The sequence below is a fragment of the Cervus elaphus genome, chromosome 8 (genome assembly GCF_910594005.1).
Source record: "Cervus elaphus chromosome 8, mCerEla1.1, whole genome shotgun sequence".
NCBI classification, from domain to species: domain Eukaryota; kingdom Metazoa; phylum Chordata; class Mammalia; order Artiodactyla; family Cervidae; genus Cervus; species Cervus elaphus.
In genome coordinates this window covers 45964315-45987996 of record NC_057822.1, presented here as the reverse complement: position 1 = coordinate 45987996, position 23682 = coordinate 45964315, and the positions used below count along the sequence as shown (strand labels likewise).

The 23682-nt window shown below is 48.6% G+C and overlaps 1 protein-coding gene across 4 annotated transcripts in view; it reads right to left on the bottom strand.

Moving 5' to 3' along the window:
- Positions 1–23682, bottom strand: part of SATB2 (SATB homeobox 2) — a 212439-nt gene that overhangs the window by 183439 nt on the left and 5318 nt on the right. The window contains exons 1-3 of one of the 4 annotated variants that reach the window (XM_043910474.1): positions 23456–23473; positions 12596–12677; positions 7923–8150 (exon numbers count right to left, since the gene is read on the bottom strand). In XM_043910474.1, coding sequence (XP_043766409.1) covers positions 7923–8091 — 169 coding nt within the window. In that variant the 5' untranslated portion in view covers positions 8092–8150; positions 12596–12677; positions 23456–23473. Of the gene's footprint in view, positions 1–7922; positions 8151–9425; positions 9636–12595; positions 12678–14747; positions 14884–23455; positions 23474–23682 lie in introns of those variants that run through there. The other 3 variants (XM_043910473.1, XM_043910475.1, XM_043910472.1) reach the window with 3 other exon arrangements.

Genomic DNA, 23682 nt, shown 5'->3' with positions numbered 1-23682 from the left:
CATCTTTGGGTTATGACTAAAGAAAGTTCTTGTTCTGTTAACCAAAATTAATAATAATATTTTGAAAACGTTGCTATTTTAAGAGTTTTGATATGAATGTATTTTCCTAGTAAGCTATCAGTTTTTCCTTTTCTTATATGTATATATAAATAACTGGAACAAGCACAATAAAAATAAACAATTTTAACATGGGGAATAATCAGGAAATTTGAAAATCAATCTTATCCAGTTATGAAAAAACAGATGCACTTGCTTTCTAGCCAAATTGTTTTTAAGAAGTAAAAAATATTTTTAAAAGAAATAAGACAATATCTGTGCTTAATATTATGAAATTAAAATTGTTTCTATGAAAGATGCAAATTACCTCCGTCAGATCTTAGTGCTCTGAAAAACAATTTCTCTAACCAGAGTCTCTATTAATTTTATTCCTATCTGTGCAAGTTTTCAATAAAACAAAGACAGTCACTGATCTACTGTGCACATTTCAATAACCGCGCAACCATCAGTAGGCACCAAAAAGTTACTCTGGTGTGAAATGCACCCCTTTTCATATACAGTAGCTTGCAGCATCTCTCCTTAACTTTTTAAAAATCTTTCTGTTCTGTTATGCTATAGTTTTAACAGCTCTGTGCTAAGACAGAACTTCATTCCAGTGATAAGGCAACTAGTTATGGGTAGAAACTAATCTGTCTTATGTACTAGCAAGTAGTAATAACACTGAGAGCAATCAAAATTGAACTATACATCCCCCAGAGAGTTTTACTATCCTAATGTGTCCTAAACACATATAAAGAATATTCCTAGCACAATATAAGACTGTCATAATTTGCTCATAACTTTATTGCAAGGTTCAAATTCTGGAAATTTCTATTAAGGATTTTTTTTTTCCATTTTAAGCATGTGTCAACTAATAACTATCATATTCACTAGCTTATTTTTAATATTTTTAGAGGTATACACATCAATTAAGAATGGAAAAACTACAACCAAAAACCCAATCATCATAATTATATATCTACAACACATTTACTCCATATTAGGTTATTTTTAGCTAGTTAATTAAAAATCTGAAATAATTAAAAACTCTGCAAATGAGAGGCAAAAAGACAAGTTTCAGAAACAATTTCTGATGTAGCCTTTCACTGCCTCTTAGTTATACTGATTTTATCACAATTTTTAAATCACTTGCTATCAAACAGCAAAATAACTGTGTCAATTGAAAACAAAAAAAATTATAAGTATAGATGGAGTTCCATGATTTTGAAAACTCCATCACAGAGCATTTTTACATAAATACTATGTAACATAAAGTCCCTGTGGGGCTTGTTTCATGTAAAAGAAGAAAATAAATGTTTGGTTGATCACTGAATTCAGAAATACAGAAAATAACACACTATAGAGGCCACATCTGTACTTTTTTGGAGATGTGTAAGTCCTTAACTGGCTTTTGTTTTAACTCATACTTCAATTCCACTCAGGGCGGTCTACTTTGACTCTGAAGCATCTATCACATTACCCGTAAGTAGTAGGATAATGAATCCTTTGTATATAAAAATCCATTTTTAATACATAGACATTTCCAAACCTCTACTGCACTTTAAAATAGCAGGAATCCAGGGCTCTCCATATTGACATCCTAAATTAATGCTGGAGAGCAGTGGTGATTGGAAGTGAGAAAGCTCCAATACAATCAAAGTCAGCAGAAGGAAATCATTCATTTATAAGTCATTATAAAGAAAACAAAAGGCAAACTCTCTTCTTCATTTTTGAGCTAAGCATAAAGTCTCCTACTTGAAACCATTTTCAGTTCTTTCCCTCTTTTCTTTTCTCTCTTTTCTCTCTTTCTCTCTCCCCACCCTCCTTCCTTTCTTTCTTTCCTTTTTTCCAAAAAATAATGAGTTAAAATGTATGGGTTAGATCCAACATTTCACTGCTGTTCTTATTCTTGGGGAGTTGGGGGGGAGGGGGAACTTGCTGCCAAAGCTTCAGAAAAGAGAGTTTGGGCTGCTAATTTTCCGTTCACAAAATCTAAATTCCCGTTATGCATCTCACACAACTCATGAAATAATATGAAACAGTATTATATCACTGCAAATTGAGACATTTTTATCAAAATAAAGAGTGATGATGCCAACATTTCATTTGTCATTTCCCACTTGTCACTTTTCACTGACAAACTGTTACACATACAACTTTTGTCAAATGCTCCATCCTTAAATATGTTCCAAAATGCCATTGTATCTCAGCATTCATGTAAGGAACATAGTAAAACTACTATGGGACCACATATTAGTTATACAGGTTTTTTAAAAAGCCTACTTATTAGATAAAAGTATAAATAACTTTTTATTTATTTACATGCTATGTAAGATAAGGTTTGGCTTCCTGAAATACAGCAGACTATGTACATACTTTTTGCATGTCTATGTATGGGTGAGTCCCTTCACTGTTCACCTCAAACCATCATAATATTGTTAATCGGCTATACCCCAACTCAAAATAAAAAGTTAAATAAAAATCTATGTACATATTTTTTTTGCACCTAGTATGAGATTACTAGTTTTAAGAAACTTTTTTAATGATGAGAAATTGTCATTTTTATCTCAATAGAAACTTAAAAACCCTTAAAAGACCAAAGAAAATGATACAATTTGAAATTCATCTAACTCTGTCAATTTGTGTTTTTTTATATATCATATTAACTGTCTGCACTAAATCATAAAAAAAGAAAAAAAAAAAGAGTTTTAAATTATCAAAGTAGTACCACCAAGTTTGACTGCTTACCAGATTCGCCTTGTCAGATACATCAAATAATTACTATGTCTTTCCTGGAATAAAACTGATTTCCACATTTTTAAAATAACTCAAAACTAATTTTCTTACATGTTTAATAAATTAGTCTGTTTCCTTCCCTACAGAAAGGTAGGCAAAATATATACATACATTCGTACAAGGGGAGAAGAATTAACACAGGATATGTAGTATGTACAGACTGATACTCTTAGTCACAGCCCCCTGGAAAAAGAGGATATTACCTATTGTCCGCAGGGGTTAAAAAACAGATGCCTTAAGGATTATCTATGTAGTTTCAATACACACACATACACATATTTCGTTCAGATGATCTTGAATATATAATGGTCAGTGGGTTTCTACTAATGGAATATAAGGCTTCCAAAACTACTCGAAACATCAAATTATGCTCAGGACTTTGAGGGGCGGATACCCTATGTTCTGTTTAATGTGTATGTTTCATTGCATATATATATTTTTTTTAACCAAGTATATCTTTATTTTAATAACAGGCCAAAGACAGAAAACACTTTAGAGAGGGCTATTTTTCTACCTCAGCAAAACTGCAGAGGACATACAAGACTGTTGGATGACCCCAAAGCCTAAGTTCATTCTATTTAAAAGAACTTAAACCCTTAAAAAAAATGGAATAAAAGAGGGAAATACAATCTTTTCACTTTTAAAGTAATAACATGAGTCTTCCCCACAAGAATAATGGTGTTGTACATCCTTAGTTACAATGAATTTAACGAGTTTTCTCCATTTTGCCTATGTTGACAATATCTTTCAAATTTCTAAGTGTTTTATACATTTCAATAGGTCAGTATCTATACTCTTTCATATCTGCAGTGCTTTCAAAATGTAAAATGTCTCTCTACAAGTGCTCCTACGGTGACTACACCTGACCTGAAGTGCATTTCTTTTAATCGAAAAGGAAATGTTCCACTTGCAGATAATTAACACTGTAGACAGTGTTCAGCTCTAAATGAGGCCCTGCCCCACAATCATGATCACATTTGCTTCCCAATTTGAGTACATCAGCGTGTATTGCATAATGATATTTTTCCCCTTCCAACAAGACAGTTATGTTCTTGAAAGGGCTGACCGGTAGCAAGAAGAATAGGTCTACTTGGGGTCCAAGAGTTATAACTTCAACAGACAATTCTTCACCAAAATTAAATGGTTGTTTTAAAAACTAACTTTCCCCCCAAAAGCTAGTTGTTTTTTTTTTTTTAAAAAAAAAAAAAAGCAAGATATTCCCAGTGTTTAAACATTTTCCCTTGAACTCTAGAACATTTAACACCAAAACAAAACAAAACAAAAAAATCATCAAAATTCAAAGGAAAATGGAAAATATCAGAAAGATTTCTGATGTTTAATGCCTCCTATCAGCAAATACACCATCTGGTATACTCAAGCGCTGTTCATTCAGTTTAAATAAAGCTGTCTGAAAGTTCTTCTTTAAGCCAAACATTAAAAAATGAAAATGCTTGTGTTAACAATGAATGAAGCACAGTAATTCATTGCTATTAAGGCACAACTGGCCAGCGCCTTTCAGCAGTCCAGGAGGAAAGCAGAACGCCTTGCTTCCTCGGGAAACTTGATTGGCATCACTTTCATTTTATGCTGTAGGTTGCGTGGCTGGAGCATTGCATACAGCTGAACATTTTAGGTACTTATGCTAATGGTGGTAAAAGGATCATCTGATTCTTATATTCATCATCCTTAATAATCTTTTCTTTTTCTAAATCTTCAAATAGATCTGTAAGTTTTAATCAACAATTTCACGAATATAAATTTCCCCACCATTAATCATCCTTTCTCAAAATCCTTATGGAGTGAATTACTAGCTGAGAGGGGACGCCAATTCTAGTAAGTGAATGTTACCCAGCAGGGATATAAAGCTGTCAACACCGTGGTGCTCTTGCTTGCTCTAAACTCTCTCCCAGCCTTCATATGTTTTTTAAAGAGATATTAGCCTTTTTTTTCCTAAGGATCTTCTATAAAAGCTGACTGTCATATATATCTGAGCACTTATATTTTATTACATACACGCTTTAAAACACACTGCTTAGATAAGAGCAAATACAGCCTAGAAAGTCTTAGAAATACAAAGCAAAATTGATCTACTTTCTAATAGTCTTCTAAAGCTAACCACACTGTAAACAACACACAGTGTAAACAACACACTTTAATAAGTCCCCTATTAAAACAGAATCCTGCGATGGTGTTTCTACCACCTCATCCAGTCAAATCCAGACACTAAAATAATCTTTTTTTAAAAAAAAAATTTAGTTCTCACCAAAAAATACAGCAAACTCTCTCTCCCTCTAGAAAAGTAGTGACAGCAACATAATTTATTATGGCAACCAATGCATTCAGAAACATTTATTTACCTATTTATCAGAAGCAGTAAGACAAACTGCCACTTTATTGAGCAGCCAATTAACTTAATGATTTCCCCTATTTTTAGGGGGAGACTATTTAAGAAAGAGAATCTCTAAAGTTTAACTAACGCATCCTCCCAAATTTTGAGCTCTGTTTTTAAAATATATATTATTACAGCCATCTTTACAACATTGACAAGACTGCAGTACATCTGAAAATGGTAATAAATGATGCAGAGCTATAAATATTTTTGTAGTTGTCTAGGGTTATTATATTGCTTCATAAAGAAAATTTAAACAAGAAGAGGTAGGATAATAGAAATATAATCTATTTTATATATACTCTATGTTCCCCCCAATCATTTCAATTATAAAAGAACCACTAAATAAATATATTACCTTAAATATTTTTAAAATTTAGAAAGTGCATTTTTAAAAACACTTTGCTTTTCTCCAATCTATATACATGATTAAAAGTTATAAAGAAATAAAATTATGTATCTCAATGTACATTTGGAAACTATCAATATATAAACTTAAACCCACAAAATAATCATTAACATTCAATAAGAAAACTTTGTACTATTCAAATGGTTTGCTCTAAGTTGTTATATTTTAAAACTTCCTAAATGAAAAATTTTCCAATCTATTATGTTCTACAGAGTAAAATCTTTTTTAAAGAACTTTAAAAATCCACTATATGTAAACTATTTTATCCACTTTACTATTAAGTATCATAAATGGTACTTATTGAGACAAAATAATGTCATTTTTATTTTCAATTTGGGAAGCAGCAGAGATCTTTTATATTACTAAATTAAGTTAAAGCTCAGAAAAAGTGACTAAACCAGCTTATTGAAACAAATTTATTACTCCTCACCAAGGCTTCATATTTTTCTATATCAAATTTGTAGTAACTGGTCAAATGTGAATTATCAGTTCCCAAAATATGAAAAGTAACTGCTATTTTACACTGAAGGTATCCCTGGTCACCAAAATCAAGTAGCTTCCTTCACAGTTCAGTAAGATATAGGAAGGAAAGAAAAACTTGTTTTAGGGAAGTACAATTGTTAATCATTACATTCTAAAATGTTTAGAGACTTCTTTCAATTTAGTGAGTTTAGAAAGAAACCAAACTTTCAGTCCAGGTTTTTTTGGGTTTTTTTTCCTTATGCATAAGGCCACTTTGAGAACATATCCTCTCCAAGGATTTCCAAAAGTTTTTCAACCCAACATCACTGGTACTTATCATGTCATCTCACCTTGGGACTCACCATGTTCATTATATATTTTTCTTTGTTGTATGCATATGCTAGAAAATAGTACCAAAAATCCGAAGTTATTCTCTCAGTCTCAAGACAGTACATTAATAAACACTATTTCTAAAAAGTGAGTCACAAAACTACGAAGTTTTCTTTTGCTTCAAGTCCCTAAAATCAAAGATATGTAAGCCCACAATCTATGGCCAGATAATTTTATTAAAGCTTTAAAAATTGAGCAAATGAGTACTTCACAAGGGAGATGAAAAATATAATGAACTAAGGCAAACCATCCTGAATGTCTACAATGAAGAAATAGTAATAATAAAATAAGTAAAACCAAAAGCCTGTTCTTTTATAAATTGTCCATTGTCTGTTTATAAAATTTCTTTAAAAGGGACTGGATATTTCGAATTGAGTCTTTACTTGGAAATACATACTATGGCTATTTAGAGCAGAACTTATCACTAACTTTCCCTAGGGTTTTGTTTCATTTCAGGCAGACTAATGTAAGAGTAACATTAAATAGGCTAATACTGAAAATATTAGGGGGAAAAAACTTTTAGAAGCAAAAAAAGTTTAAACTATTAATTATGTCAAACACAAAAAAACTGCATGCCATGTAGAACTGTGTATTTACATGTATAAAACAACTAAGGAAATGTCCTATAAACCTCAAAATATTTTAATAGTGTTTAAATTTCTTGCATATCTTTACTTCATAAAGTTACTTTCCCTAACCACTTTAAAAGAAAGTAGTTGTTTAAGTAGTAAACACTGCAAAAGATTTCAAGTAATATTAAATTCTTGGAAAGAAAAACAGTATGTAGTCAATAAGACCATTATACCATTTTTACCTTTTGTGCTATATAATTCCGCAACAAAGTTACAAATGCATATAACTTTAAACTTTGTTTTTTAAAAAACGGTAGAATTAAAGTCTCTAAGGGCCTGACAGATTCGCAGGGATTCTTTATTTCCCACTTGAAATAAAGTGGCTGGAAATACTCCCAGTTGTTAATCATTTGTCTCGAAGCACTGTCCTAAGTAATAAAGTAACATCAACACCCTTGCTCCTGGTCTAACCTGAGCATTCAAGATTAGTCCATAAAAGCGATCGCACCTAAACTCCATCCCTACAACAGATACTCTTGAGGCAAAGCAAAAGAGTTAGATCACTAAAAAGCTCTCTAGGAAAATCTAGAAACAGTTAGCTGGCTGTGACATAAACCTGCCAACACCTCAGCACATAGTGGCAAAGTGCCCAAAAAATGCCAGCCTCCGGGTAAACCACTTTCTTGTTTTAACTCGAGATGAAGCTACCAGTTGCAGATGAGAGGCGACGGGGGCATTATTTGGCAACCTGGAACTCACTTCCTGTAACCCTACACCGCGACAGCGCCTAATCAACCTGAACCCTGACACCCGGGCCTTGATCGCCCCGGCCGCGGGCTGCGCGCGCCTCCCCGCTCCGGGCTGTTACCTCCCACGGCCTTGGCCACGGCGCCGTTGGGCCTCCCGCGGGCCCCCATGGGGCTGCCGTTCTGCTCCAGCCGGGCCACCTTCGCCGGGGGAGGACCCTTGACGTCGGGACTGCCGCTCCGCCGGTCGGGGCTGTCCCGCAGACACGGGCTCTCGCTCCGCCGCTCCATGCTGCTCCGACTTGGAGACAAAGTTCCCACCGGCAGGTCGCAATAAAACGCGCAGGGACCTAGGGAGGGGGGGGGGGGGGAGGGGGAGGGAAGGGGAAAAAAAAGAGGGAAAACCGCTCACACACGTGATAGACGTTTAGGCCAGTGGGGCAGCGCGCCGCACCAAAGCCACCCAAACTTCCTCCCACGCTGCCCGAGGGGCCCGAACCTCGGTTGGCCGGAGAAACCGGACCCAACCTGACACTGGGTGGCCACAGCAAACCCCGAACTTGGGGCGCCGCGACCCTGCTGCTCCCCAGAAGTTAGCTCTGGGTCACGAAGTCCGGCCCCTCGCCCAGGGGCGCCTAGAAGTGATCCATTCATTGGGACAGGGTTGGCATGACCCGTTCTCGGGTGCGACGGCCTTGCTGTCGAGGGGGAGGAGGGGGTCAGGGTTGCGGAAGAAATGAACTTCATAAAAAGACATCGCACGCACTTAAGGAGGGGTGGGGGTGCACACAAGTCCATAAGAAAACAAAATAACCACACGGTGAAGGCGCTCTGAATCGCCCGGCAGTAGGCAAAGGCCTGGCAAAAAGACCCTTGAATCCCTGCTGTTTATCTTTCCCGAGCACGTCTTGGGACACACACACACACACACACACACTTTGCACAAAATCAACCCTAATTCCACATTAATAAGCATTCCAAAACACTTAGACATATTGATCAGAGTAATCTTCCGCATAACCTTCACCTCAAGGGCGGGGGCTACAATCGTTATTATTTTGGAACGTTATCATCATCCGATTCTGAGTTTTGTTTTCAAAAGCTCTTCAGGATAAAATACAAAAGCAAAAAGCAGTTGAATTATTAGGTGTGGGAGGGAGCAGCCTTCATCAACCCCAATTTTTAAATCTCCAAAAGTTTTCTTCTGGGTCGCTGGGCTGGCAGCGCGCTCCTCGCAGAGCCCGCAGATCTCCGCACCGCTGGATTTAGGGGAGGGTGGAGACGCAGGAGGAAACACCTGATGAAAATGCACTCACATTGTCTCTGACATCCTGGAGAAGCTGGAACCCGGCGCAACAAAGTGCGCTGGGAATTCTGGCGGGCGCTCGGGTTGTGGGAGAAGCCGCGTCGCCACGGCTCGAGGAGCCAAGGTGGGGGTGGCAAAGGGGAGGTGAGAGGAGGGATGCGACAGATGCAGAGGCTGAGCTCGAGGGCTGAGGGCGAAGGTTGCGCCCGCACTCCCTCCGCGGCGCTGTCCGAGAGAGCGAGAGCCGCGGGGAGGGAACCTAGCCGGACCCGGGGCTTCCCCGGACTCCCGAGCTTGGCGCGGGCGCCTGAGTACTTACTGCTCACAGTCTGTCTGTAACTTGGCTGGCTGGGGCTCTGTCCATGGAGCAAAAGTAGAGAATCCAGGGTGGAAAGTTTCTGGTGATATGCTTTGCAGTGTTCTCCTAGTCTTCCTTTCTCTTTACTCTTTTCCCTTTCCCCTTTCCCAGGTCCAAACGTTTAAGGTCCTGGGTCAGGGTGTCTTCTTAGTGCGGCGACGTTGGTTGTTATGATGATGATGATGATGATGGGGGGTGGGGGGTTGTGTGGGGGGACTGTGGAGGAGGAGGAGATGGAAAGGAGGGCTCCTCTAAAGGGGCACCCGAGCGAGCGCGAGAGGAGGCGACGGAGGAGGGGAGAAGAGAGAAGAAGGCTGAAAAAGCCTTTTCACACCTTCGGAAAGGAGACCCTTTCTGGAGAGAAAGGGCTGAGAACTGGGAGGCGGCGGAGGCGGGTCGGGGCTGCAGCTTCGCGGGGCCGCTAGCTCGCGAGGAGGCGCGGCCGAAGAAGCCGTAGGGCCGGTGCCACTGAGGATCGAGAAGGCGCAGGGACCCGGGACCGCGCGCGGGAGCAAAAGCGGCGGCCGCCGGAGCTGTCACCTCCAGCCTCTCCCCTCTCGGCCGCCGCCGCCGCCGCCGCCAGCAGCCGGAGCCGGACTCACTGACGAGCCGCAGAGGGAGACACAGTGAGAGGGAGATGATTATTAGTTGCGTTGAGTCATCAGGCAAAGTGAGTCCTTTTGGGTTGTCCTCGGTTTCCGATTTCTCCCCCTCCCCCTTTCCGTCCCCAGATCTAGCGCCTTCAAAATAATAATTTGGGGTGGGGGTAGGGGAAGTCTCTGGGTTATTTCGGGATGGGGGTTGGGGGGGAGAGATCTAAACCCGAGCCAGACTGGTCCACCGCATTGAAGGAGAGTGGGGGGCGGGGAGGAGGGCCGGGGAGGTTGCGGGGGGAGGGGGGCCCCGCCTGGCAGGAAATTAAACATCAATCAATCAATCGCTGTGAGCCAAGCGACCCAACAGCAGCGGGGCTGCAGAGGAGGCAGAGGGACTGAAGAGGGGCGGGTGGAGAGCTGGGAGGAGGGAGAAGAAGGAAGAGAGAGAGAGTCGGCGGTGGGAGAGCCGTGTGGCGAGGACCGCGCGCGCGCGCGAGGCGGCGGAGGACCGATGGCAGGGAACCGAGGGCCGCGCGAGGCCGTGGTCGCGGTTGGTGGGTGGGTGCGCCCGGGTGAAGGCGGGCGCTGCGGCCCGGGGTCTCTTCCTCCTCCTCCTCCTCGTGGCGGGTCCAGGGCGCGGCCGCCTCGCCCAGCCCAGAGGCGCACTAGTCCCGGCGCGGAGGCTGCGGCGGCGACGAGGCTGGCGCTGGTTGCCTGGTCTCCCGGCGAAGGCACAGACCCACGCGCAGGAGGCAACCGCGGCTGCCTCGGCTCCGGGTTCTACTAACTACGCGGAGTACTTTCGACTTTGGAGATAGGAGGGCTATCGCCTCCCCCACCCACCGCCTCCGCCCACCACCCACCGCCTCCGCCCCTCCGAACAACTTTTCCCGGTGCCTGCGAACTCCCCCTCCGCGCGGAGCCAGCCGTCCGGGCCCGCCTCGCCGCCGCACGCGCGGGGAAGGCCGCCTCTCGCTCAGAGCTGGCACGGCCGTGGGTCCAGAACAATAGCCCGGGTGTCCCGAATGGCAGGCGCACCGGCACTGCCCGCCGGGCTGCGGGTGGCACAGGGAAGAGGGCTGCAGGGGGTGCGCGGGGCGGGGGGCATCCCTGGATGACGTCCCTGGACAGCTCGCAGCGCCGGCGACATTTCGAGCAGCACAGCCCGGGCCGCCTGCAGGCCGTGACGCGGTGGCAGCGAGGGCGGCGGGACTGCCAGTCTTCTGGCTGCTGGGCTGGGACTCCTGGGACCCCAAGCCGCTCGGGCCCTAGGCTGTGAGCGCAGGCAGAGCTGAGCGGCGAGGACCTGGTCTCCCCACCCCGGGGGAGGCCGTGCGAGGGCGTCCCCAGCAGGTCTCGCGAAGGCGTAACTGAGCCACAAACTTTTGCGGACTCCCGCGGCCGCAGTCGCCCGTAGCCCGGCTCTGGCCGCGGTGTTCATTTAAGGTGGCGCCGGCACCAGCTGAGCAGGCCGGTCTCTGGCCGCGCTTTTGTCACTAAGATCACTCTTGGACGCGGAACCTCCTTAAAGAAAGCACGTGGGCAGAAGCCGCGGCCCCCGCGAGACACTGGGGGCGCCGGCTGACACTCGCGGTCCCGACCTGCGGCGGGAAAATGTGGACGCGTCCCCTCCCGTCTTGAGGCCAGTGAAGCCTCCTGAGGTGGCGGTACCTTCTGTCCTCCCGCACACCTTGGTTCTCCTTCCTAACCCCAGGGACCCCAAGACCTCCCCCGCCACATCTCGTCGCCTGAGTCACCAGTCCCCCTTAAGAAGCGCTGACTCTACGGCGGCGCCAGAGGGCCAAACTATATTCGATTTCGGGAAACGCGCTCGGGGGGCTGTTAATGGAAATCTAGGTCTGGTGTACCCGCAGCGGGAAGCCGCGTCTGCTTCGGTTACCCAGGGCCAGGTCGCCGTCCACTCGCCGCACCCAACCGGCGCGCGGTGTGCACCCAGCCTCCCCTCAAAAACAGGGAACGGGGAGGCGGGAGAGACTGGAAGAGAAAGGGTCCCAGAAGTGAAACCTGCCCCCGGCCTAAGTCTCAGAGCACAGAAGACGGAGGACCCCGCACCCATTCGCCGCCCACCGAGTTCCAAAGGAGCCCGAGGCCACCCCAGAGGCGGTCGGAGCCGGGCGAAGACAGGAAGCGAGATGGATAGTAAATCTTCGGGGAGCCACCGGGAGTTTTAGGCTGCGTTTTCTTTTCCCGGTTTTCCTACCCCCTCCAAACCTCATCCCCCTCCCACCTCCCTAAAAGAAAAGGTTCGAGAAAACGCACAGTTCGGAGTCTATGAGAACAAAGTGCTCAAGCAAACCAACTCGTTGTGGTAGGTTTGGGGCTGCAAAGAGACAAAACTGTAAGTTCGATCGACAAACTTTTTAAAAAATCTGTACTATCAAGTCAGAATGGGAAGGGGGTGTTGCAAAAACCAGCTACTACCACTGTCAAAGTTTAAGCCCGTTTTCAAAATGGGGAAAGGCGCATTTCTTATTAATACCCTAACAACGATAATAATGCTGTTTCTTTCCTTACCTTGATGTTGAACTGCAGAATCCTCCTCCGGATCAATGTCCAGGAACTTAGAAGAATTGGTGATATTAGGACTTCAGTACTTCTGGAAAAAAATGCAAATCGTTTAGCCAGGATCTTTCCTGTCTGATTCGTCACTATTATTATATCTGATGATGCGAATGGTTGGAGCGATTCAATCTTAAGTCATTAATGAGCTATTTTATAAACACCACTGTCCGAAGATCTTCATTTACATTTTGCGAAGGATCACTTCGCACAGGCTTATGTCAACAGCATGATTATGGGGACTTCAGTTACACGCTTATGAACAACACAGCTGTATTGTTAATCGGTTAATATTTTATAAAGTGTAAATATTTTATTATGTTTTGAAAGGAACTATTGATTCTAAATTATTAAACCCCTGAGAAAGGCGGTTTAAATAAAGTTTACAATTAAGTACAATTAAATGTACATTGTGGCTAGTTTGTTTTCAGATTCTGCACTCTTTTAAACTCATTGATTTTTCTCTTTGTTGGAGTTTACTCTTGACCATTTTTAATAATGAAGAAAGTTATCATTTTGGGCAAAAGAACTAAAAAAACTTTAATTGCATTTAACATAGAAGGAAATGTCAAATACTATGAGTTATAACCAGAAATGTATTTTGAATGCATGGAGATGGGTGTTTAGATTTTACAAATTTCTTTCAATTTAAAGGGAAGAATTTTAGGGAATTTTGTGATATATGCCCGGAATGGGTTCCCCCCCACCTTGAGTTTTGTCCCTAATAAAGGCCTTTTCTGTTTCAAATTACATGAGCTTTTTACTGCACAACTTTTGTATTGACTTTATTTCAGCTGAAGTAAGCGATTATTTCCAGCATGTTTAATTTTTGACAATAAGAAATTTTAAATAACGTTTTTACCTTTTGCTAGGATATTCTACTTTTAAAACAGTAAATAAATTATAATTCAAAAGTTTTGTTTGGTTTTGTTTTATATTCCTCAAGTGGTTTATTTCCAGTTTTAAAACAAAATCACACTTAAGAAAAGAATTGGTTTTAATTACTTAAAAAAAAATAATTTGATCCTAAATGCATTTTTGCGCATTACAGGATGGCTTGCTCCAGTGCTCAAAGCATAAAGTTCACATTGAGGGACATTTTTATCCCTCAGATTGCTTCTCACTGACGTTTTCGTAGGCAATCTACTCAGACTTTTTCCCCCCTTCCTCCCCCACTCCCATTTTTTTTCATTTGTCATTTAGTCAAAGGTCTTCTGTCTTTCATAATCACACTGAGATTTGTTATTTTAAAAATCAACGGGTCTTTATACGCTGGGCTTAAGTATGCATGTTTTTTGTCATTATCATGTTCTCCCTCTCCCTCTCTATCTTTTGCCAGGCCTTTCTTCTCCTTTCTTTTATGGCCTGCACTTTTAATGACAACATTTCGTGATTTCTTGGTTTTTGTTCTTCCGTGCTAGCTCTCCGCTCTGGCCAACCTTCCTTCCCTGGTGCCCGCGCGAGAAGGACTAGGCCCGATTACCCGAGCGCAGGGTGCCGGTGCCGGGCGTGGGATTCTGGCTCCGGGTCGGGCGCCGTGGCCCCGACCGTCATCCAGCATCCATCACCAGGCTCCCAGGATTTCAGGTCCGGTCACCCTAGCAAAGAGGCCCTTCCCTGCGGTGCGCCACATCTTAGAGAACACGGGAAAATTGTGCCGCGTTCTCCTTCCACTCCCGAAAGCATAGGGGGGAAATTCTATGGAAATGGCCATCGTCAACTGCCTTCGACGGCTCCTGGGAACCCGCGCGGGCCTGCCTCCCCCACCCCCATCCCCCTCCAGCCCGGGGCTTGCTCTGCTGGGGGCGAGAGGAGGCGGGAGGGAATCGTTCCTTTCACTTGAAGCCCACACCAGCTCTAAAGCCAGTTTCTGTCGCAGACTGTCCGAGGAGAGTTGGGCGACCAACATTTTCGGAGACCGCATTAACTGTGCTGTGCTGGGACTGGAAACTGGATGCGCCGAGGGGATAAGGGCCCCCGGGGCCAGAACGCTCCACGGGGAACGTGCCTGGAAGGACCGATCGACCAGGATGGGCTCCTGCCCTTTTCTAGGCTGCCCCCGAGGCATCTGGGGACTGGCCGGAGCGCAGGGGCGGGGGACACTTACTTCGTTATCCGCACGCCTTGCTTGTTGGCATCAGAGCCGGACAAATCCCAAACCCGCGCCAGGCAAAGATAAATCCCTCCTGGCTCCCGCAGCAGCTCCAGGGGCCTGGGAGGGGCGGAGCGGTGAGGCGGCCGTCGGGCCGCCCAAGGCAGGGGCAGTGGACATGTGTTCCTAGCCTCAGCTGAACAAGCCCCTGAGGCCTAGACTGCGAGATGCGTGCCAGGGAGACGGCTGATGGGGGAAAGTTGGTGGGCGACCAGTGCGCGTTAGACGGTGAGCGGCGGTACACCCAAGATGCCAGCGGATCGGGGCGGATGGGGGTGGGGTTCAGGGGAATTAACGGTGCAAAGGTCCCAAGAGCCGGAGGGGACGCGCGAAGCTTGGAGCTGCCTCGGGAGAAGACGCGGAGCTTTTGGCACTAGGGTCCCAGATGGAACGGAGGGGAGAGGGCGTCGGGAGGGTGTGGGTGGGGGCGCCGACTGCCCTAAGCAAGGAAAACTAGCGGACAGGTTTCGAAGCCAAGGAGAGTTGTTGGTTCGGAGTGCTTTGGCCGCGGCCGCGGGCCGGGAAGCAAGGGAGGGCGGAAGGCCTGCGGGCACCGAGCGCTCACTGCTCCGGCGACAAAGGACAGCGCCCCCGGGGCTCCCGGATCCCTTCATTCTTTTTCAGAGTCTAGGGCTTAATAGCTGGATCTCCTTCTACAGCCTCGCAGCGAGACAACGACTGGCCTGATAATCTAGTTTTTCTTTTAAAAAATAGAAATCGATTTTCAACCACGGGGTAACAAGGCAAAGGGGGAAAGAAAACGAAACGCCAAAGGAGTCACCGCTACGCCCCCGCGTCCCCACCCGGGGAGGCCGGGATTGGAGCCCAGAGTCGCGTTTTCTTTCTGTCGGGAAACACCGAGCCAGCCAAGAGAAGTTGGCCGGTCGGTCCCATCTCCGAACCCTGGTCCCGAGGCGGCGAAGAAACCAGCGGGCTCGACTCGTCGTGGCAGCCCAGTCATTCACCCCCAAGCCCGGGGTCACGGCCCGGGTCCCAGCCCGGAGCGCAGGCGTCGTCTCCCGACAGCGCCACCGCGTGGGCTGTGGCCCCAACGTGCTGCGCCGGCTCCGTCCTCGGCGTCCCGGGGCCGGCCGTTCGCGTCGCCCCCAAGTCCGCCTTGGGGGTTCAGGATGAGGTGGGGGGAGGGGCAGGCCCCCGGACCCGGGCACACCGGACGACCCACCCTAAAAACGCGCTCTGGCAGACAGAACAGCGGCGCGGTCAGTCTGCCCTAACCCCTTGCAATGAAAAGTACACCCGGAAAGTCTAGTCTCGTCCACGGCGGCCCACCGGCACCCCCAAATTCAGGCAGGCCAGCTCGCGGCGTGAAACCCGCGCCCACCCCTAGCTGGGGCAAAGCGAGCCCAGGAAGCCCAGATTCTAGGCGGCCCAAGCCCCGAGCGGCTCCACGAGCGTTTTGCGGCGTGGGGTGATCTCCAGCCGCGCCGGAGAGAGCCCAGGTCCCGGGCACTTACTAGAACCGAGGACCAAGCGGGTGTTGGTCTGTATGGCGGCCCAAAGCCGTCCGGAGTGGCGTGGACCCTGGAGAGTTTTCTGGGTTGGCGACTCGCCTGTTCTCTCGGTCTCACGAAGCCCAACGCAAACCCTCAGTCCCCGCAAGGCTTGACCCCCGGGGCCCAGGCGGCACAGACACAGTGTCCTGGGACCCAGTTCTTCCCCACCCCGCGACACCTTGCCTCCGAGCCCGGGGGCCAAGTCCCACTGAACTGGGCATCACCTGGCGCTGCCTGGGCGCTGCGTCAGGACTCCAGAGCCTCCACGTCGGGCTTAGAGGATTTCAGTGGGTAGGTTGGGATTTATCTTAAATTCAACTGTTCCTGCGCGCGCGGCCGCGCACATACACACACATATTTTGAGAGTCAGCAATGGAAAGGGACATCGTCGCAGAAAGGTGGAAATCCACCTGGTGCCCAGGCCACTACAAAGTTCCCAGGCCCACACAAAACAAGAGCGAGCCCCGGACGCCCGGGCGGCCGCTCGCCGGGTGGCCAGAAGCCGCACCCTCGCAGGGCGCCCGGCCAGCCGCGCCGCTTGGCGCGCTTCGGCCGCGGCCGGTGCCCAGCGGCGCCCTAGGGGAGCTGCGCGGCCGGCCCGCTGAGTTCCGGCGCTGGGTGTCCGCCTGGCCTGCTCCTCCACGCCTTTTCACGGGCTGCGACCTGTCTCTAAATTTTAATTTCTGAATTCTAATCCCCATAGGCAACGCGGAGCTGTCTCCAGCCGGCCAGGCCGGGCCCCCCTGCCAAGTGGCTCACCTCTGCTCGCGCCGCCTGCCTTTGCCACCGGTGCCAAGGACCGAGCGAGGGGCGGCCGGTCAGGGCGCGGACGCCGTCTGCTCTCCTCCAGGAGCCAACGGCGGGTGCCTGCGGCGTCGCTCGTCCAGCCCTGGGGCTGATTTAAATAACTAATAAGCTCAGAGAAATTTTACAAGGGGAACTTTTCCTTTTAGTATCAATAAAGCCTAGTAATTGGGTTTGTTGGTTACCTAAGCCAGAGAGTTTCCCAGTCTCGCTCGCTCGCTCGCTCCCTCTTTCTCTTTCTCCCTCTCATTCAGAAGTAACAAAAAAAAAAACCCCGGCAACTGTGGGTGCGTTTTTGTCGGGTGTGCGAGTGTGTGAAAGAAGTTGTTTGTTTCAAAAGTCCTTCCCCTGGAGAACAATCATCATTGTCGCTCTATGGTGAAGAGTTTTGAAAGGTGAACTGTTGCTATTTCACAGGCGGGAAATGTTAACAGAAATTCAAGTTTCAGGATACAAGTGAGGAAGGCGAGGGTCCTTAAGGTATTTCCCTTTGCATGTGACAAAGACATTTGCAGTGCTTCCTTAATAGTTTGCATTTTAATTAAGTCTCACTACATTTTAAGTTCATCTCCTAGATTGTAATGATATCTGTTGTTTTCAGTAAAGATTTCTATACTATAATGCCGTCTAATTTTTTGTTCTGATTTTCTAATCTTTTCGAAAGCATGTTCTTAGTGGTAAGGAATTTTTCCACCTGGGAACCATGCCTCGATTTAAAAATATAAAAGACCTTTCATGAATAACTGCAAATAGCCCATTCGTTAGTGTCCACAGAGGTGTTGGCGCCTACACAAAATCTCAGAAACCTAAAGGCGAATTAAGCATGTTTCTCCATAATCATGGCGATATATATTTTTTCGTCTCTTTTGTATGGAAGTAAAAAAATATTTTAAAGTACTTTCAAGAAAAGAGTTATGCTAAAAATTTACCTGAACTTAAATTTCCTAATAGACACAACAGAACTAGTGCCCACCAATATCAGCCTAAACGAAATGAAGAGTATTTCTGAACCAGATTACTATAGAGGTGAAAAACTAGTCATTGAAAAGCAACAAGAATTCAAGTTTGCAAACCAGGAAGTGGGGAGGGGGAAATAGGCTTCCAAAGTTCCAGGAACACACCCCAACCTGTGCACTCATGTCTTCAGTGTTTACATATTGTGGAGAAATTTTGCTCTCCACTTTTAGTTTAAAAATTGATGAGCCTTCCTTAGCTCCACTTGTTCTGGTCTGTGAGACAGAAAGTCCACTGAGGTTTGCCTTCTGCCAGGTAACTTCCAGAGATCCAGAGTTATTTGGAGATAGACACAGCCTTTTGCACAGTCCCAGTGGAGAAGAGCTTCTTGCTGACACTTCTCAGAGACATCACCTCCCCAAGCTCTCCCCTGCACTCGCAGACTGAGAGCATCAGGGCACCCGACCCACTTCTCCCTTCTCCGGATCATGCCCAGGTGTTGGGGCTTCTCTGTAGAGGGAGCAAACCTTGAGCCCTGTGTATATACACCCCATCCCCCGGTTTCCCAGACGGTTACAGACGACTTTTATTACCATCTGCTCTGGCCTAGTCTCAATTCCCACTCATCCTCCCCAGGGTTGCCAACTCCAAGCTCCTGATCCAATGGCCAAATGTCCCCCAAGCCGCCCCTTGTCCCCCAAACTGGCTGTACTAAATTACGGAAGAACATGTCCTCTTGGTACAGTCCTCCGAGTGACAAGAATTCAAAAGCAATGACAGGAAAAGATGGAAGGATTAGGAAGGAAAATGCAGAGCTGAATAGGGTAACTTAGAGCCTCAGCAGTGGGGCTGCTCCCCCAAATTCTCCCCCAAAGCCTGGGGCCTCCCCTTCCCTTCCTGCCCTTCTACTCCAATCCCACCTTGGGGTGCGGGTCTCCATCAGAGCTGCTCTGTGAACTCAAGCCGTCCCTAGGCTAAGGTTCCCCTCCCCACCCACATTACCTCCCTGCCATCCTGTGTTTTGGTTCCAGTTAAGCTGTTTTCTGAGGCTGTGGAAATTCCACTTTTATTTCTTTTTCTCTTTGATTCATTCATACTCCTTTTTAAAAAAGAGCATCCCCCAAGCGAGGCTTCTGCCAGACCCCATGTGACCTCCCAGAGTTCTATGTGCAAGAGGAGAAGTGATTTGTCTGTTTATAGCAGGTTTAATTAAAATAGTTATGTGCCATGAACTCTTTGGGCCCCAATCAATGCATTTTGATTTGGAAAGTCAAATAGAATCACATCTTACACTCATAGGGCCCCTGTTGGCCACCCAGGCTGGGGACAGACTCTATTGTCTGTCTACACTGGCCGCACTGGACCAGGATGAGTCCCCTGCAGAGCTTGCCACCATGTTTGTCCCTGGTGACCTCCAATCCGGTCTTCCGGCAAGATCGAGGCCTTCCTGGTAAGGGCACGAAAAGCGGAGCTCTCAGAGCATTCCTGGTGCTCGTTGGCTAAAGGAGTCAGGTGTCCGACTTCCTAGGAGCTGGCTTTCCCAGTCCCTTAGTCCCCTGCCCGCCCTCATCCCAACCCTGAAGTTTTAGGGGCAGAGAAAGATGGGGAGGCCAGTGTCTCCTTTTCCCCAGTTCTACATCTAGTAATGGCTCCTCCCCCCAACTCTCAGACTGAGGTGCTGGGCTACAGCTGAAGCGTTTTTCTAATTTGTCATCGTTGGAAACCTCAGACAAATGTGTAAAACTTCAAGGGCTTCCCAGGATACGCTGACTTCAGGCAGTCAATGAAGGGGCAAGGGGAGGGTGAGGGTGAGGGTCGGGGGACAGGGATGCCCAGGACAGACATTCCAGCCTGCTCTCCTGGACGTTCCTCCATCTGTGACCCCGCTGCACTCCCTGGTCCACCCTTCCCTCCTCTCTGCCCCGCCTGCGGAAGTACCCCGATGCTCCTTCCACCCTTAGAAAGGAAAGGGACCGGTTTCGGCAATGTCTCTGGGTCTCTTCCGTCCCCCACTTAGTTCCAGGACATAGAAGCCAAGGGCCAGCTCCCCGAGGCGCCTGCTTCTGCTGCTCCTCTCCGTCCCAGGCCCTGGGGCCAGCGCCCACATCCCCACCACCCCACCCCATCCGTGTTCGGATCCCGGGAAGCGGCAGACCTGCTACTAACTTCATCATACCATCTATCACGGCTCCTCTAGGTTGTCAGTAACTTTGGAATTTAACAAAGGTTAACTTAATTTTAGCATTTAGGGCGCTTGAAACATCTGACCATGCCCGAAGAAGGTCTCAGGGGAACTGTCCCGAAGGCCGTAGAGACCAGCCACGTTCCTGACAGGTCAGCTCCGGGGGCTGTGTGCTCTGGCTCCCGGGGCAACCCCACCCCACCCCACCCCACCCCACGGCCTCTTGCAACACGGGTAGGAGGACTGGGTTGTAGAATAGGGGGAGGGGAGAGGGGCTCTTTTATTATTTTTTAATGTGCCTTTATTTCTGTGGAGAACTCATCCCAGTACTAGAAGTGTGCGGCAGTTCGCCCCAAAGTGGCCTGTGACTCGCCCCCCCCCCCAATGTGTCAGGCAGCAGGGGGTGACAGTCTGGCAACAGCTCTAGGAACGCAATCTGGCAGGGCGTTGGGCCTCCGCATCCAACTGAGGCCCAGTCGCCTGGCTCGTGCGTGCATCTTGCCTGGGGTGTGTGTGCGTTCGTGTGGGCGTGGGGGCAGCTGGGCTGGTGCGGTACCCAGCCTAGCACTGCCTTTCCGCGCGGGGCTCGAGTACCGACGCAGCGAATGAATTCACGAATCAGCTCCACGGCGGAGAGGTCGAAGGAACAACCGTCTCGGTTAAATGGGCTGCGGGCAGCTGCGGCCGACTGCCCCCTCCCCTCCTTTGAGCCGGAGTGAGGTGGCCCGGGAGCCCCGCCAGCAGCCCCCGCCCCTCAGGCGGAGCTCGGGCCCTGGCAATCTCTGCACTTTGTCATCACGCCCGAGTATTTGACATTCGCAATTATCTGCAAATACCCTGATCGGTTTGTATATGAAACACTTTTTTTCCTGCCTAAAGGTTGGAATCTGGTAAGTTTCAGACAAGTGGTTGCTGGGGGGAGGTGACCCGGGGGGACCACGGGGGACCGGCCCGATGAACCCTACTCGGCGACGTGGGCGACGAGAAGGTACGGGTCTGCGTGCCGCCCCCTTCCCTCCCAGCCCGGCTCAGAGGAGAGGCTGCTCGGAGGTAAAGGAGGGTCCAGGCCGCGACCCTCGGGCTCTCCTTTGGAAGGAGCGCCCCCTAATCCCTGTGAGGGGGAAGCTGAAGGGGGTGCAGAGATCCCACCAGGGGCAAGGCCCAGAGGTTAATCACCTTGATAACCGGCAAGGGCGCTGCCCTGCCTGGCTGCCATCATCGAGAGTGTCAGTCACCTGCTCTCAACCCCGCCGCAGATTTACCTGCTCAGGGAGCCATCCAGAGAGCCCTCTGCTCCGAGCTCTGCCCGGCGCGCGCAGTCCTCGTTCAAAAGAACCGGATGCTCCTTTGACCCTCCTCCTCCCCAAGGCGTTTCCTAAATCCAGGAGGGCAGTGCCAGCCCCGGGATCGCTCACCACTCTTACATGGCAGCTTCGGACTACCTGCCTATTTCTCAGCCCGTCTACAAAAAAAAAAAAAAAAAAAAGTGGTGGGGCGAGGGGAGGCGGGGGAGGAAAAAGGAGCGAGATTACTTGTCAGTTTCATCTGCTACCTTGGGAACCTGATCCTGGCCCCTGGCTGAGCCTAGGGGCCTCCAGCCCAGGGACTAGGGAGGTCAGACGGTGCTCTGGAGAGGTGCACACAGCCACCCCTCCCCATCCACCTCGGGGCTCGAGTTTTACTCGAAAACAAGCCGAGCTCCTCTGTATGAGGGTATATATCAGCAACTTCAGAAAGAAACACCTAACCTTTAGGGAAGCCCCTTCCCTAAGCACTTAGTTTTCAGCTCGGCAACAGACACTGGACATCTTCCACACATATTACATTTTCAGCGAAAGTGGGAGGAGGAGCAGGTTAGAGAAAGGTTGTGGTGTGTGTATGTGTGTGTGTTTTGGGAAGGTGGTGGATATTGCAACATCTTCAAGAAAAACTAGGAGGGGAAGGGAGTTTAGAAAATGAGTCTCAGCAACAGCCTAACCGCCAAATCACTGGCTTATTCTGAAAAGGAAGAGAGAAAAGAGAAGCAGGCGGGAAATGGGGGTGTTGCGCCCCGCCAACACCCTCCTAACGCCGCCAGCCTAGGTCTTCAGGGCGGAGAACTGAGAGTGTGCTCGGCCGTCAGCATTTCCGGCTCAGACTCAGCCCCAGGTGGGCAAGAAAGAGCGAGCGGCTGGCGAAGGGCATTACAGTATCTGCGGCACCCTTGCCCCAGGAAACCTCCCTGCGGATAAAGCACTTGAGGCGACTTCTCCACCCAGGGGTCGAAGCCCCCTGCCTGGGACTTTCCGAGAAGCTGCCCGCAACGCCCGGAGCTTGGGCCTCCTTTCCTCAGACTCCTTGAAGTTTGGTGGGCGGTGGGCTCTTAGATTAGGCCCCGCCTTGGCCTCCGATGCCTAGGTGGGGGTACAGAGGCCCCCGGCTGGTGGATTTTTGCCTTTGGGGGGACCGGGAGGGAGGAAGGTCGCGACCTCAGCAATGCCGGGCGCGGTCTGGTGACATCCACTGCGCCTCGCGCTGCCTCCAGGACGGCCCTGGAGAAAGAGGGACGGGCAAGATGCCCCGTGGCGGGTCGTACCTTCATGCTTTTATTTCCTATCATTTCCCCCACTATGTCCCTATCTTTGTAAGATAAGTGTATGGCTGCTATGTTCCAGCGGCTTATCCTACATAAAATGCACGCCCCCTCCCCCAAATTGGGCTAGGCTTAGCAAATTTGGAGAAGGACATGGCAACCCACTCCAATGTTCTTGCCTGGAGAATCCCATGGACAGATACGCCTGGCGGGCTGCCGTCCATGGGGTCACAAACAGTCGGACAAGACTGAAGCGACTTAGCACATGCACATTAGCAAACTGGACTTCCCAGGTGACCAGGCTTCAAGATTTTGTTCTCTACTCACCCATCTCGCACATGGATACCCAGGCAGCTCGAACTTGGGCAGAACTGGTGGCTATGCTAGCCCAGCGGAGCGCGCATCGCTCAAATTTGCGCGCCCAGAAAGCACCGTAGTCGGAGCTCCAGAACCGCCCTCCCCTAAACGAGCCGGGCCCCCGAGCACGTGCAAGCCTTCTCCCAGTTTGAAATGAGTTCGCCCCCTCGTCCTTCACTCCAAACGGCTTTGCCTTCGGGCCACTGCTAGAACCCAAGACCCGGGAGAGAAGTTCCGAGGGCGAAGGCGAGGGCTGGAGCTTGGGAACTCCCCTGCTCACCTGAACTTGAGATATTCAGAGGCCCCAGTTAACTACCGGTGATATCAAAGGCCGATGAGTGCAAGGTGGCTGCGCCCCGGCGGAGGCCCTCGGTCCTGGGGTCTGGTCTCCAAGGGCGGCAGGAGCCTGCGTGGGCTGTGCAGCGGGCGCGGATCCCAGGCCGCAGCGTAGGGAGCCCTGTAACGGAGACGGTCGGCTACCTCTCCAGGGAGCGGCCCTGACTTGGT